The following is a 13,187-nucleotide window of genomic DNA, read 5'->3' as shown; positions in this document are numbered from 1 at the left end:
GCAGCTTCCACTGGGTGGAGGTGTTCCAATGCTGGAGAGGGAACAAACCACACTCACTGCCAAGACGAAGCAGCATTTAGGCGTTCTGCCAATGACCTGGGTTGTCCCCCTTTTCCCATCAGTCTCCATCAGGTTGGGAAAAACAATCTGAAGCAAGCTGGGTTCATAGGGAAACAGTCTCCTTTAGAGGAGGCGGCCTCTTGTCTTTCTGCAGTCCTCACACAGAAGAAAACTATTTGTTACTGTGGATTTTTTTTCTTTACCCAATTTTTTTCCCTCCAAATCAACACCAGTGCCAGGCTTGCATAACCCCATTATGCTATAGGCCTTTCAGGGCTTTTCATACTGAAATTAATTGCTTCGGCTGCTTGTTTGGTGCAAAGGAAATAAAGAGAACTGTGCTGAGTTTCATTCAAGCGGCCCAGAGTTGCTGGATATGAGATGGGCAGTAAATAGTAATGCAGTAAAGGCTGCATTACTATTACTATTAGTCTTCTCATCATTCCTATCACCCATATCCTGCCACTCATGACTGTAAGGTTGTTGCTTGTATCCTTACAATTTATAATGATATTGATTGTTTCCCGGTTGCTTCTTTGTACCCTGTGACTATCATTAAGTCTTGTACCTTAGGATTCTTGACGAATGTATCTTGTCTTTTGATGTACACCGAGAGCATAGGCACCAAAGACAAATTCCTTGTGTATCCGATCACACTTGGCCAATAAAGAATTCTATATTCTATACAAATAAATTTTAACCAATCAATAATTTCACAGCTCCTGGCAGTGTTTATGTACTGGGAGGAACTCCTAGGCTTCTGGATTTTTTCAAGTTGCATCATGACTCATCCCTGGTTTTGGGTTGGTATTTTTTTAATTTGTTAATTGCTTTCTGGCTGCTCTCAGGGATACTTTTGCTGCATTCTCAACAGAGTCCCCTCCCCCATTTTGTTCCTTGCCACAGAGAAGCAAACATGCCGAAGAAAGAACGGAGAGGGGGTTGGAGTATCAAGTCTGCCAGTTTTTATTATTCTCCCTCTGGCTGCTTGGGCGGGAACACTGATTTAAGACAGTCATGGAGCACTGCAGAGCACTGAAAATATGCTGATGGTTTGGCAAGGGCAAAGCTGGTGGCCGTAATTGGATCACTGGCCATTCTAGTTCTCTACCATCTAAGCTGACCAGCAGTAACTCCTCAGTTTTAAGACAAGATCTTTTCTTGAGTCTATTTAGAGACGTCGTAGTTTGAATGGAGGATCTTTTGTCTACAACACCGTGGTTCAGTATGAGCTGCAGCTTCTACTTCGGGTTATGACTGTGATCATCCTAAAATAATGAAAATGTCCTTCCTAGTACGGGACCCTGACTATAACTCCCAGGATTATACCTTCTTGATAAGAAATTCTGAGAATCACAATCCAACACATTTAGAAGACACCAGGGAGAGAAAAGCAAGCATTACATCAGGCACCCTATTAAATACCAGATAGTCCTTGACGTACGACCACAGTTGAGCCCAAAATTTCTGTTGCTAAGTGAGATACGAGCTCCCCGTGGAGATCCGGACCGTTACTACCCTCCCGGCCTTCCGTAAGGCCACTAAGTCCTGTCTGCTCCGGCAGGCCGGGGGCTGTTGAAGTATCCAGCCCCACAGTAACTATGTATGTTGTTGTATTTTAAATTGTTGTTTTGTCTTATTTATCCCCTTCCCCTTCTTATTGTAAGCCGCCCAGAGTCCTCCGGGAGTGGGCGGCATACAAGACCAATAAACTCAACTCAACTCAAGATATTTATTAAGTGGGCAAAAGATTTATACGATCTGAAGAGAAACCAGAGTATATTTTACCCCCATTTTACAACCTTTCTTGCCACAGTTGTTAAATGAATCGCTGCCGTTGTTAAGTCACTAACACGGTTGTTAAGTGAATTTGGCTTCCCCATTGACTTTGCCTGTCAGAAAGTCGCAAAGGGTGATCCCGTGACCACGGGACACTGCAACCGTCATAAATATGAGCCCGTTGACAAGCATCCACATTTTGATTAATGTGACGGTGGGGATGCTGCAACAGTCATAAGTGTGAAAAATGATCATAAGCCACCTTTTCGCTGCTGTTGTAATTTCAAACGGTCACTAAGTGAACTGTTGTAAGTCGAGGACTACCTGTATATGGTTTGAGGTCTATGTTGAACATTTTTAGATGACTTGGTGCTTCCCTTTCTGAATTGTTCTGTTGTCAACAAGAACCTCAAAGAAACATGCAAGAGTTCCCTTGTATACGGTCACCTTTCTGCTTGAAGCCATTGGGGAGCTGCGGAGAACTCTTGCAAGTAGCAAAGACAATCTCTGAAGTCAGCAGGGAAGAACAGAAGGAGGGAGTTGATGGAAGACCTAATTTCCCAGTTTGGAGGCAAAATCGATTAAGTTCCTGAGAGAGGAAGTTAAACTGTTCTGTGTGACTGTGACATTGGTTTTCCAACTCCCTCACACGGGCCTGCATCGCAAAGAAGGGAAAAAAACATTAGCTGCAGCTGAAGGCAGATCTTAGGAACAGAAAGAGATTTTGAGGGAGCAAAGGAAGATGGTCCATCTTGCAGGTTAGTATACCCAGACACACATTGACTACCCTAAGTCCACTATGGTCCCCTGGCAAAAAAATGCCTTAAGTGGGCTTCAACCAGAACTCTCAGCATTATTCATTATTCTGCCTGGGTAACTATGGAAGTTGCAATCGCATGGCTGGAAACTGCCAAGATGGAAGAACTTGGCTTAGGGTTCACACAAGGACATTGATTGATTGATTAATTGATTGATTGATTGATTGATTTGTTGTTTCTGGGTACTGTATTTTGGGTGGATTACATTATCATTTCCTAGCAGGTAGATCCTAGATCTTTGAAAGGTTTAATTTCATGATGCATCCTCTTGGAACAACATAGCAAAATTATATTAGAGCTCCTGCAAAAGTGGGCATTAGTTTGTTTGTTTGTTTGTTTTGAGGTGCAGTTTAAAGTGTGGATGGTATCTCAGCAACTATTCCCTTCTTATATGAGCTTGCCTGCTTGTCAAAATCAATGGAGAGACCGTCTCCATTTCCCAGCAGTGGCACAGATGGGAAGGGTGGAACATGTCAAAGGGCTTTCTCTGGGGTCGGATCTAAATTCTGGAATTTGCATCTTCAGGAAATCTGGTTGACACCTTCTCTGATAGTGAGTACCTTCCTTTTGGGACAAGGCATTCTTTCATAAGCAACATAAACTTTAGAAGGTGCTGCTTTCTCACTATGTATCCTACGCTCCGACCCTATGGAACGAACTCCCCGTGGAGATTCGTACCCTCACCACCCTCCAGACCTTCCGCATAGCCCTTAAAACCTGGCTGTCTCGACAGGCCTGGGGTTAAAGACTTCAACCCCACCCGAATAGTATGACTGTTGTGCTTTTTAACGATGTATTGTCTTCATGTGTGTACTTGTCTCGTCCTTCCCTCCCCCTGAATTGTGAGCCGCCCTGAGTCCCCTCAGGGAAAAGGGCGGCATACAAATAAAGTATATTCTATATTCTATTCTACATACTGTATTTTTATTACCGTGTTTCCCCGAAAATAAGACAGGGGGGTCTTGGCCTTATTTTTGGGGAGGTCTTATTATTTTTGAGGTGCAGGAGGCCCCTTAACCTTAGCCCACGGTTCGCGGATCAGTTGATCCAGAGAGAGACAGAAGTTCTGCCTCTGTTTCTGGCACATTCTTGCCAGCCCTAGCATTGCTGGGCCTGCTACTCCTTTTGTGGCCACAACTAAGAGAAGGGGTGCGGTACCTAGGGTTTGCAGGAGTGGCCTCCGTGAGGCCGTTTTGCGTGGATGGCAGGTGCACGTGGGGCATATAGAGCATGTCCCCCCTCCCAGGGGCCACAACCAGGGGCTGGTTGCACATGTGGTTAAATATTTTAGGGGAGGGCTTATTTTCAGGGGGGGCTTCTTTTAGTGCATGTGCTCAAAAGCCCAATTGGGCTTATTATCCAGGGAGGTCTTATTTTCTGGAAAACAGGGTAATATGTTGTAATTGTTTTTGTAAAGGTTTTCAGCACTACCTTTGGTAGAGGAAATCTTGCAGTAATTTTGGGGGAGAATAAAGGAATCGGTTTTAAAAGGCAGCCCTGTGCTGAACTGTGGGATAAACCTTTATGTGCAAAGATCAGCCATTGCAGCTCATGACAAGAGGAAACAATGTGAAATGTTAGAACCCTGACGGAGGGGGAATAATTGTGCCTGCAAAGAGACTAGAATGGGAGGGGAAAGTCCCTAATTTTTCTTTCCTTTCTGGAAAAAGCCTCTGAAAGAATGAAAGAACATCAGTAAAAAGAGGTTGGGTGGATTATTACTTTTAACATAGGAAACCAATTGCAGACCGAACATGTTATTAATGACAATGGATAGAAGACACACACCATCATACATATGCCCCCCAATGCTTCTATGTTAACCACATCTACTTTACTAGTTATCCTACAGAACAATACATGCACATCATCTCCTCCTCTGTATGCCACAAAGAACAAGGGCAAGGAATCCTCTTCCAGCCAAATATTTATGGCTAATTAACAGATACAGCGTAAGAAATGTTAAATAAAGGTTTCCCTTGCACATATGTGCTAGTCGTTCCCGATTCTAGGGGGTGGTGCTCATCTCCATTTCAAAGCTGAAGAGCCAGTGCTGTCCGAAGATGTCTCTATGGTCATGTGGCCGGCATGATTAAATGCCGAAGGTGTACGTAATGCTGTTACCTTCCCACCAAAGGTGGTTCCTATTTTTCTACTTGCATTTTTTACATGCTTTCGAACAGCTAGGTTGGCAGAATGGGAGCTCACTCCATTATGCGGATTTGAACCACCAAACTGCCAACCTTATGATCGACAAGCTCAGCATCTTAGCCACTGAGCCACTGCGTCCCAGATAAGTAATGTACATGAACTCAATTTAAGGATTATTGTGTGTGGGGACCATCAAGGCAAGTGAAACAGGAGACAAACCCATTTTCTGATTTCAAAGGAACAACAAGTTCTTCTCGTTAGCTAACTTTTTAGCAAGAGTCCCTTCAGACTAAAGAAATTCCACCAGTGGATCTTAACCACTTAGGATGGGAAGATGATAGCCCAGTAACAAAGAAGAGTAAGGTCTGAAGAATCAGCAATTTATAGTCAGGTTTGATTAGTGTATTGAGTGGGAAGGGGTGACTTGAGTTCAACTCCCCAAATCTGGGCACTTTGCCATGTATTTATGATGATTGTATTGTCCCAGGGTCATGTAATCACCAACAAGCAAAGTGAGTGGGGGAAGTGGGATTTGCTTAACCACATGATTCACTTAAGAACTGCAGCAATTTACTTTCAATAACTGTGGCAAAAAAGTTCATAAAATCAGGCGCAACGCACTAAACAACTGCCTTGCTTAACAATGGAAATTCTGGTTTCAATTGCCGTTATAAGTTAAGGACTATTTGTAGTGAAGGGGACGCGGTGGCTCAGTAGCTAAGACGCTGAGCTTGTCGATCAGACAGGTTGGCAGTTTGAATCCCTAGTGCCGCATAACGGAGTGAGCTCCTGTTACTTGTCCCAGCTTCTGCCAACCTAGCAGTTTGAAAGCACATAAAAAATGCAAGTAGAAAAATAGGAACCAACTTTGGTGGGAAGGTACAGTGTTCCGTGCAGCCACATGACCATGTAGAGATCTTCGAACAGCACTGGCTCTTTGAAGCCAGTGCTTTGAAATGGAGATGAGCACTGCCCCCTAGAGTCGAGAACGACTAGCATGTGTGTGCGAGGGGAACCTTTACCTTTACCTATTTGTAGTGAAGGACACATTAAGAGTGTCAAATTTATATATTTTCCAATGCACCCATTACTGCTTGGACATTTCTTCCCTTCTTCTGACAGTCATCAGAAAGAACAGCCTTGTGCAATGGAAACCTTGCTCTTGTTCTGCTGGGCTCATATAGATGCAGCAATTATATGCAAGTTTGGAAATGATAAATATACATTATTGCTTCTCCAATACAGTTCAATTTTTCTCCAATTCTTTCATTGGCTGATCTCCATAATGCATATAAAACATAGTATTTCTCTGTTCCAAATGCCTCTGAAACAATCAAGATTTGTTGGGGAAACAGGGGAAATACAGGACATTTTCAGCACATCTGAAACCATTAGTACCTGCATAGAATCCAAGGAATTCTGACAAGACAAGAAAAAACAGAAGAAGAAAAAGTTTTTAACTGCACATCACCATCTTCCTTAAGTACAAATCTGGTGATTGATTGCAGGACTGGATAAATCAATTGAAAACCGACATCTGGAAGTGTAATGGATTGTGAGATTAACCTTGGGAGACAGGAGAAAGAGCTGTAACTAGGACAACACCAGATCAGAGATATCTCAGACCCTCTTTCTCCTGTCTTCCAAGGTTATTCTCACAGCCCATTACGGAATGAGACATTGCCTTCGAAACAATGAACTGCAATGGGAAATCTCTTAAGTATCTTCCACGGTGACAAATTTAATTGGGCCTTCTTCTCTAAAGACAAGCACATGCTCCACATAGAGCTGGCAGTGTTCAATGTGAAAAGTTCTTGTTTATTTTAAATAAACTAAATTATACCTTACTGTTTTGTTAAGGTAATGAGGATTTAATAACTGACCAGCTGCAGTAAAGCTGTAAACCAAGATGATGCAATGAGAATGAGCCAGCAAGGTTATCACTTTAAGAGGCTGTCTATATAAGAGAGGCCCTGTGAGGGCGGTTTCTCTCTGAGTGTGTGCTTCTGTATTATAAAGATTGATTGATTACCTGGTTTTGTCTTATGTGTGTGTGTATGTGTATGTATTCATGTATGCATGTATGTATGTATATATATGCCTTGTAGATAAACCATTGTTTAAAAGACAAAACCTCTGTGTACTGTAATTTGCTCCTGGGTTGCCTCAAAATAGTAGTCACACTGTGCACACTCTGACATGTATCTTAAATGGGTTTTTTTCCCTTGGTTTTTACCTCCCCTTCTTTTATTTTCTCCTCTCCTTACCTCTAAAAGCTGCACTGCTCCTTCATGTTCTTTCCTAGCTTCAGCCTGAGCCTAAATCCAAGAGAAAAGAAAGGTTAAGGGGACTGGTTATCCCAGGAACATTTCTCTTCACTGACACAGAAGTGGGTGATTTGCTTGTAGACCTGATTGAACTGACAAATTCTGCCTAGCCAGTATGTATTTGCATTTGGTGTACTGATTAGATTTATGTTAAACCGTGGTTTATAACAGGTGAATGCACATAATAATGTAAACCATAATCAAGCTATATTGTAATGGGTAAATTTGGTCTATTCTTTTAAAAAATGCTTTGCATGACCAACAATATCTCGGTATTCTGGAAATGTGGAATTTAGTCCAGGGAGATATACTTGGGTTGACAAATGCTACAATGTGAGAAGAAGTGGGGGTACTTGACACTGTTGCACCCCAATCATGGAACAGCCCTCCAGTTGATACTGAATTGGCCTCCACATTATGGCCCATCTGGATTCTATTAGATATTTCAGAAGGCTTACCACAGTGGAGTGATGCCAGTGAATGAAAGACCATTTTGTATTCATTGATGTAGAGGTGGATTTCTACCAGTTCACACCTATTCGGTAGAACCGGTTCATCAAATCTACCGAACCGGTTACAAGAGGTTCCACCAGTAGACCCGGAAAGCAGGCCTCACCTACAGAAGAGGTTCCAAACTTTTTTGAAACCCACCACTGGTCCTTGGATATGATTATTCTACACTATCATGCTCATATTTATAAAACTCAGTGCCTCTGTGAAAGGTAAGGATGACTACTGCATTTGGGTGCAATCAGAACATTGCGTGTGTTGAAGTTGTTTTAACACAAACCAAAGATGCCTTTTAAAAAACAAGTTTACATCATATTCTTATGCATGCCAGTGCTGTGTGTGAGGTAATTTAAGGTGGTTCTCACAAGGGTCGGTGGCATCTTCATATCCGGTCACATGGGCGGCAAGCACTCCCATCCGGTCACATGGGCAGCAAGCCACTCCTACAAAGGAGGCCACACCCACAGAGTAGGTTCGAACAATTTTTGAAACCCACCACTGCATTGATGCACGTTTAAATTTTATTTTTTCTTACTACAGTTATTTTATTATACAATTGTATGTCATTTGCAGACTGTTTGATAGAACCAAAGAGTTGGAAGGGACTTTGGAGGTTTTCCAATCCAATCCCCTGCTCAGACAGGAAACCCTATACTACTTCAACAAATGGTTGTCCATTCTCTTCTTAAAAACCTCCACTATTGGAGCACCTACAACTTCTGGAGGTAAGTTGTTCCACTGATGAATTGTTCTCACTGTCAGGAAATATCTCCTTAGTTCTAGGTTGGTTTTCTCCTTCATTAGGTTCCATTCGTTGCTTCTTGTCCTATCTCCGGGTGCTTTGGCTAATAGGTTGATTCCCTCTTTGTGGCAGCCCCTCAAATATTGGAACACTGCAATCATGTCACCCCTAGTCCTTCTTTTCATTAAACCACTATTAAACCCCAACTCAATTCGCAGGATGTTGACCATCCTGCTACCCAAGATGGGGACAGACTGGAGTTTGGAGTTTGGAGTTTATTCAATTTGTAGGCCGCCCTATTCCCCGAAGGGACTCAGGGCGGCTGAACAAAAGCCAAGGGAGGGGAAATTACAAAAAGTAAGACAAAAACAATCGGACAATACGAACAATTTAAAAGCACAACAGACACAGCAAATTCGAGTAGGGGGGAGGACTCAACCCCAGGCTTGCTGGGACAGCCAGGTCTTCATAGCCGTCCGGAAGACCCGAAGGGTGGAGAGGGTCCGAATCTCCACGGGGAGCTCGTTCCAAAGGGCCAGGGCAGCCACAGAGAAGGCCCTCCTCTGAGTAGTCGCCAGCCGACATTGGCCGGCAGATGGAATACGGAGGAGGCCTAGTCTGTGGGATCGAATGGGTCTGTGGGAGGTAATCGGCAGAAGGCGGACTGAATAAATGAATGATTGATAAATAAAATGTGTTAAGTATCAATAGAGTAGAATCGATTTGTTGGTTGAGGAAAGCATGAGCCATTTCACCTTGCCCAATGGGTAGGGAGGTGTTTCCCCATCCATCGGCAGACTGCATCTGTTCAATGCAGCACCAGGCATTACTACAGGCTGAATGACCTGAATGAGTAAAAACACCACCACTAGAATTTTTCCTTAACCTCCAAAGCAAGCCAGTTCTTGCCAATGGGGTCATATGTGAGCCTTCAGCTAATGGAAGAATCAGGCTTGTATGAATAAACCTGGAAGAAAGAAGCCTCCTTTTGACAGAAGTCACCTGCTGCAGCTGTCGGACTTCATCTTTTTTCTTCTGCAAGGCCTGCAAGGCCTTCTCGTGCTGATGTTCCAGCTGCTGCCTTCGTTCTGCAACATCTCTCATGTGCTGGAAAATTAGAAGATCAGGAAGAGTCCATGGAGGCTGGTAATTCATTTTAGCAAGTGAATAGATTCTAAACATAAGAAAGCCAAGTGATTCTCTCCCAGTGCCATTTTTTCACCCTGAGCTATGCAAATCAGGACATTCATAGAACCTGGCTGGTGTTAACATCTGATCAATAATATCAACAATGTCCATAATGATGCTTTCTTCTATGCTTCTAAAGATAGACTTTTGTCTAAAAGAGAAAATGGCAGGATCAAAATATTCATTTGATTTGATTAAATGTGCATTTAGCACATTTCCAAGCTCTTGATTCAGAGGAGGTATTCAGCAGGTTCTGACCAGTTCTGGAGAACTGATAGCAGAAATTTTGAGCAGTTCAGAGAACCGGTAAACACCACCTCTAACTGACCCCGCCCCCATCTATTCTCTGCCTCCCGAGTCAAAATGCTGATTGGGAGGAAATGGGGATTTTGCAGTAACCTTCCCCTGGAATGAAGTGGGAATAGAGATTTTACAGTATCTCTGCCACGCCCATCAAGCCAAACCCACCAAGCTATGCCACGCCCACCAAGCCACACCCACAGAACCAGTAGTAAAAAAAATTGAATCTCACCATTGTCTTGATTTATCATAGTATGAATAACACAAATAAAGAAGTGACATTTGTATTTATCCACATCCTGAAAATCAACTTTTAATCAGAAAACCTGGAGTCTATTACAACCTAATTCTAAATTTGCCATTTCTGCTGGTCAGTTTTCCAAAATGAAGGATATCAACAGAAAGTAGCTATTCTGGAACAGCCTTTTACTACAAACCTTGAGTGCCTGCCCGAGACTCTCCAGCCTGTCCTGGAGTTCCTGGGTTTTCTGAAGAGCTGAATCCCGTTCCTCCGTCACTACAGAAACTTGCAGCCTTAAGTCAGCATTTTCAGATTCAACCTGCAATAGGAGATACAGTTAGTTAACAGGAGGAGGAAGAGGAGGAGGAGGAGGGGAAGGGGAAGGAAAAGCTCTCTCTGATACAAGAAGCATTACAATCCCTTCTGCTTTATGGTCTGATTAATATGTATGACTGTGAAAGTTGGACCATAAGAAAGGCTGAGCGCCAAAGAATTGAGGCCTTTGAACTATGGTGCTGGAGAAGATTCTTGCGAGTCCCTTGGACTGCAAGATGATCAAACCAGTCAGTCCTAGAGGAGATCAATGCAATACAATACAATAGCAGAGTTGGAAGGACCTTGGAGGTCTTCTAGTCCAACCCCATGCCTAGGCAGGAAACCCTACACCAGATCAACCCTGACTGCTCTTTAGAAGGCCAGATCCTGAAGATGAAACTCAAATACTTTGGCCACCTAATGAGAAGAAATGACTCACTTGAGAGTCTGATGCAGGGGAAGATTGAGGGCAAAAGAAGAACGGGAGGACAGAGAATAAGGTGGCTAGATGGAGTCACCGAAACAGTAGGCATGAGCTTAAATAGACTCGAGAGGATGGTAGACAACAGGAAGGCCTGGAGGAACGTTGTCCATGGGGTCATGATGAGTTGAACATGACTGTGCAGCCAATAATAATATGTTCTTTTTTTTTTTAATCTATTTTATTCATTTTCACATTCCATTTTACAATCACTTATATACAGGTATTTGCTATAAAAGAAAAAATATATTTAAAAAAATATAAAAAAAAATAAAAAAGAAAACACAACTCATCATTCACAACCCCACCTGACACTTCCATCCTCCATACACCCCATCTACCCCCTCCAACTTTCCTTTCCTCCCTCTAACGCTCCCCTCCTACTTCCCTTTCCCCTCAAACCTTCCTTCTCCCCTTACTCCCAACACGCCCTCCTTGCATTCCCCTTACTCCTTCCTTACTCCTCCCTCCTCTTTCCCTCTACCTCCCTCCTTGGTGTATTCCTTTATTCAAGTGTTGTTTATTATAATCTGATAAAAAGTAAAATAAACCAAGGGAAAAAAAATATAAAGAAAGAAAAGAGAAAAAAAGGGGGGAAAAAAGAACAACCGTATATAAGTGCATTCTTGTTCTTATTGCGACTATGTTAACACCCACCCACCCACCCCCCATAAATCCCCGTCCCTACTCCTCCCGACTTCCCAGGGCCCACACCTGGCACTGCCTTCTATCTAAAGTATCTTATGTTCGTATGGATTAAAAATAAAAGTAATATATTAAAGGGAAAAAAAACCAAAAAAAAAAAAAAGAAAAAAAAGAAAAGAACAAAGAAAAAAGAAAAAAAAGAAACTCTTTGTGTTAAGCTCAGCCCCACATCTTTATCTATGCTTAAATAGTATAAGTCATTCTATCTATATTTTATTCTCGTCTCTTGCTTCTTTGTTATTTACCCCGACCTCCTGTAGACTCTCCCATTCCTCTTCCTTAACCTTGTATTCAGATAAACATTTATCCAAATTTGTATAGACATCAATATACAATCTAACTCAAACATAATCCCTTCTAGTAAAATTTAAGCAGCGTGGATCATTCCACATATTCAAATATTACTTTACAGAAGAATAATCAAACTTTCCCTTTCTTAACCTTAATTTCAAACAATAATTCAAAATAATCTGACCAAACTTTCCCTTCTTAGTAAAATTTAAGCAGCGTGGATCAAGTATTACTTTACACAAAAATCAGTTTATCAGTTTTTCTATCTTGAAATGATCCGGACCAGCTTTCCCTTCTAATAGGATTTAAACAACGTAAATCATTCAGTATATACATTCAGTATCACCCCACCAATATACGTAAATCATTCCCCATGCATTTTACCCTCATCCCTTGCTTCTCAAATATTTGCCACTATCAAATTTATGCAAACATTAGTTTAAAATCTAGCTCAAAATAATTTCACCAAGCTTTCCCTTCTAATAAAAATTAAATAGCATAGATCATTCCACATATTCAAATAATAGTTTCAGCAAGAATCAGTTTACCTTCTATTTTAAAATAATCTCTTCAAACTTTCCCTTCTAACAAGATTTAAACAGCGTAAATCATTCTGCATGCATTTTACATATATACATTCAATATCACCCCACCAATAAATTCCGCTTTTTCTGCCGGAGAGAGGTCGCAAACCCCCATTCAATCCACAACTTTAGTGAATATTTTAGAATGTCTAAATCCTCAAACTCCGCTTTTCTGCTTCTCCGAGGGAGGGGGAGCTACCCCCTCCATCTTGCAGCCATGTGGTCTGTTGCTTGCCTTCTCCTTCGGCTTGTCTCTCCTCTTTTCCAAGTGAATCAGGAAGTCCCGCCTTCAAAGTCTTGTAATAGAAATCTCGAGCCTCCGAAACAGAGTTGAGACGAAGTCTTTGATTCTCAAATGTGACCGTAATGCCGGCTGGGGCCTCCCATCTATATTGAATCTGTTGATTTCTAAGCTCTTTAGTTAAAAAGGTATAGTCCCTTCTTGCCTTTAACATCTGGAAAGGTATTTCTTTGAAGACAATCAAGTTCTGGCCATCAACTCTCAAACTATTATTGTAAAATTTTTGCATGATCGCGTTTCTGGATTCTTTTGTGGAGAAATATATAATTATGTCCCTCGGGAGCTGTCGCTGTTCCGCTACCAACGAATTCTGGCGATAAATTTTCCGAATCTGCCAATCAAAGTTAAGTCCCGGGCTTCCCACCGCATGGCTGAGGGCTTCAACAAAGGTCTG

The 13,187-nt window shown here is 42.1% G+C and overlaps 1 protein-coding gene across 1 annotated transcript in view; it reads right to left on the bottom strand.

Annotated features, from left to right (window-relative positions):
- The window catches only part of TSPOAP1 (TSPO associated protein 1), an 82,095-nt gene that overhangs the window by 34,023 nt on the left and 34,885 nt on the right, over positions 1-13,187 (bottom strand). Inside the window, exons 9-13 of the mRNA XM_032216107.1 lie at positions 10,313-10,435; positions 9,390-9,494; positions 7,076-7,126; positions 6,207-6,227; positions 2,281-2,494 (exon numbers count right to left, since the gene is read on the bottom strand). Of these exons, the coding sequence (XP_032071998.1) occupies positions 2,281-2,494; positions 6,207-6,227; positions 7,076-7,126; positions 9,390-9,494; positions 10,313-10,435 (514 nt within the window). The remainder of the gene's footprint in view (positions 1-2,280; positions 2,495-6,206; positions 6,228-7,075; positions 7,127-9,389; positions 9,495-10,312; positions 10,436-13,187) is intronic.

Source organism: Thamnophis elegans, chromosome 4, assembly GCF_009769535.1.
Source record: "Thamnophis elegans isolate rThaEle1 chromosome 4, rThaEle1.pri, whole genome shotgun sequence".
NCBI lineage: Eukaryota > Metazoa > Chordata > Lepidosauria > Squamata > Colubridae > Thamnophis > Thamnophis elegans.
The sequence above is the reverse complement of the archived record's forward strand: the minus strand, read 5'-3'. Positions and strand labels throughout refer to the sequence as shown.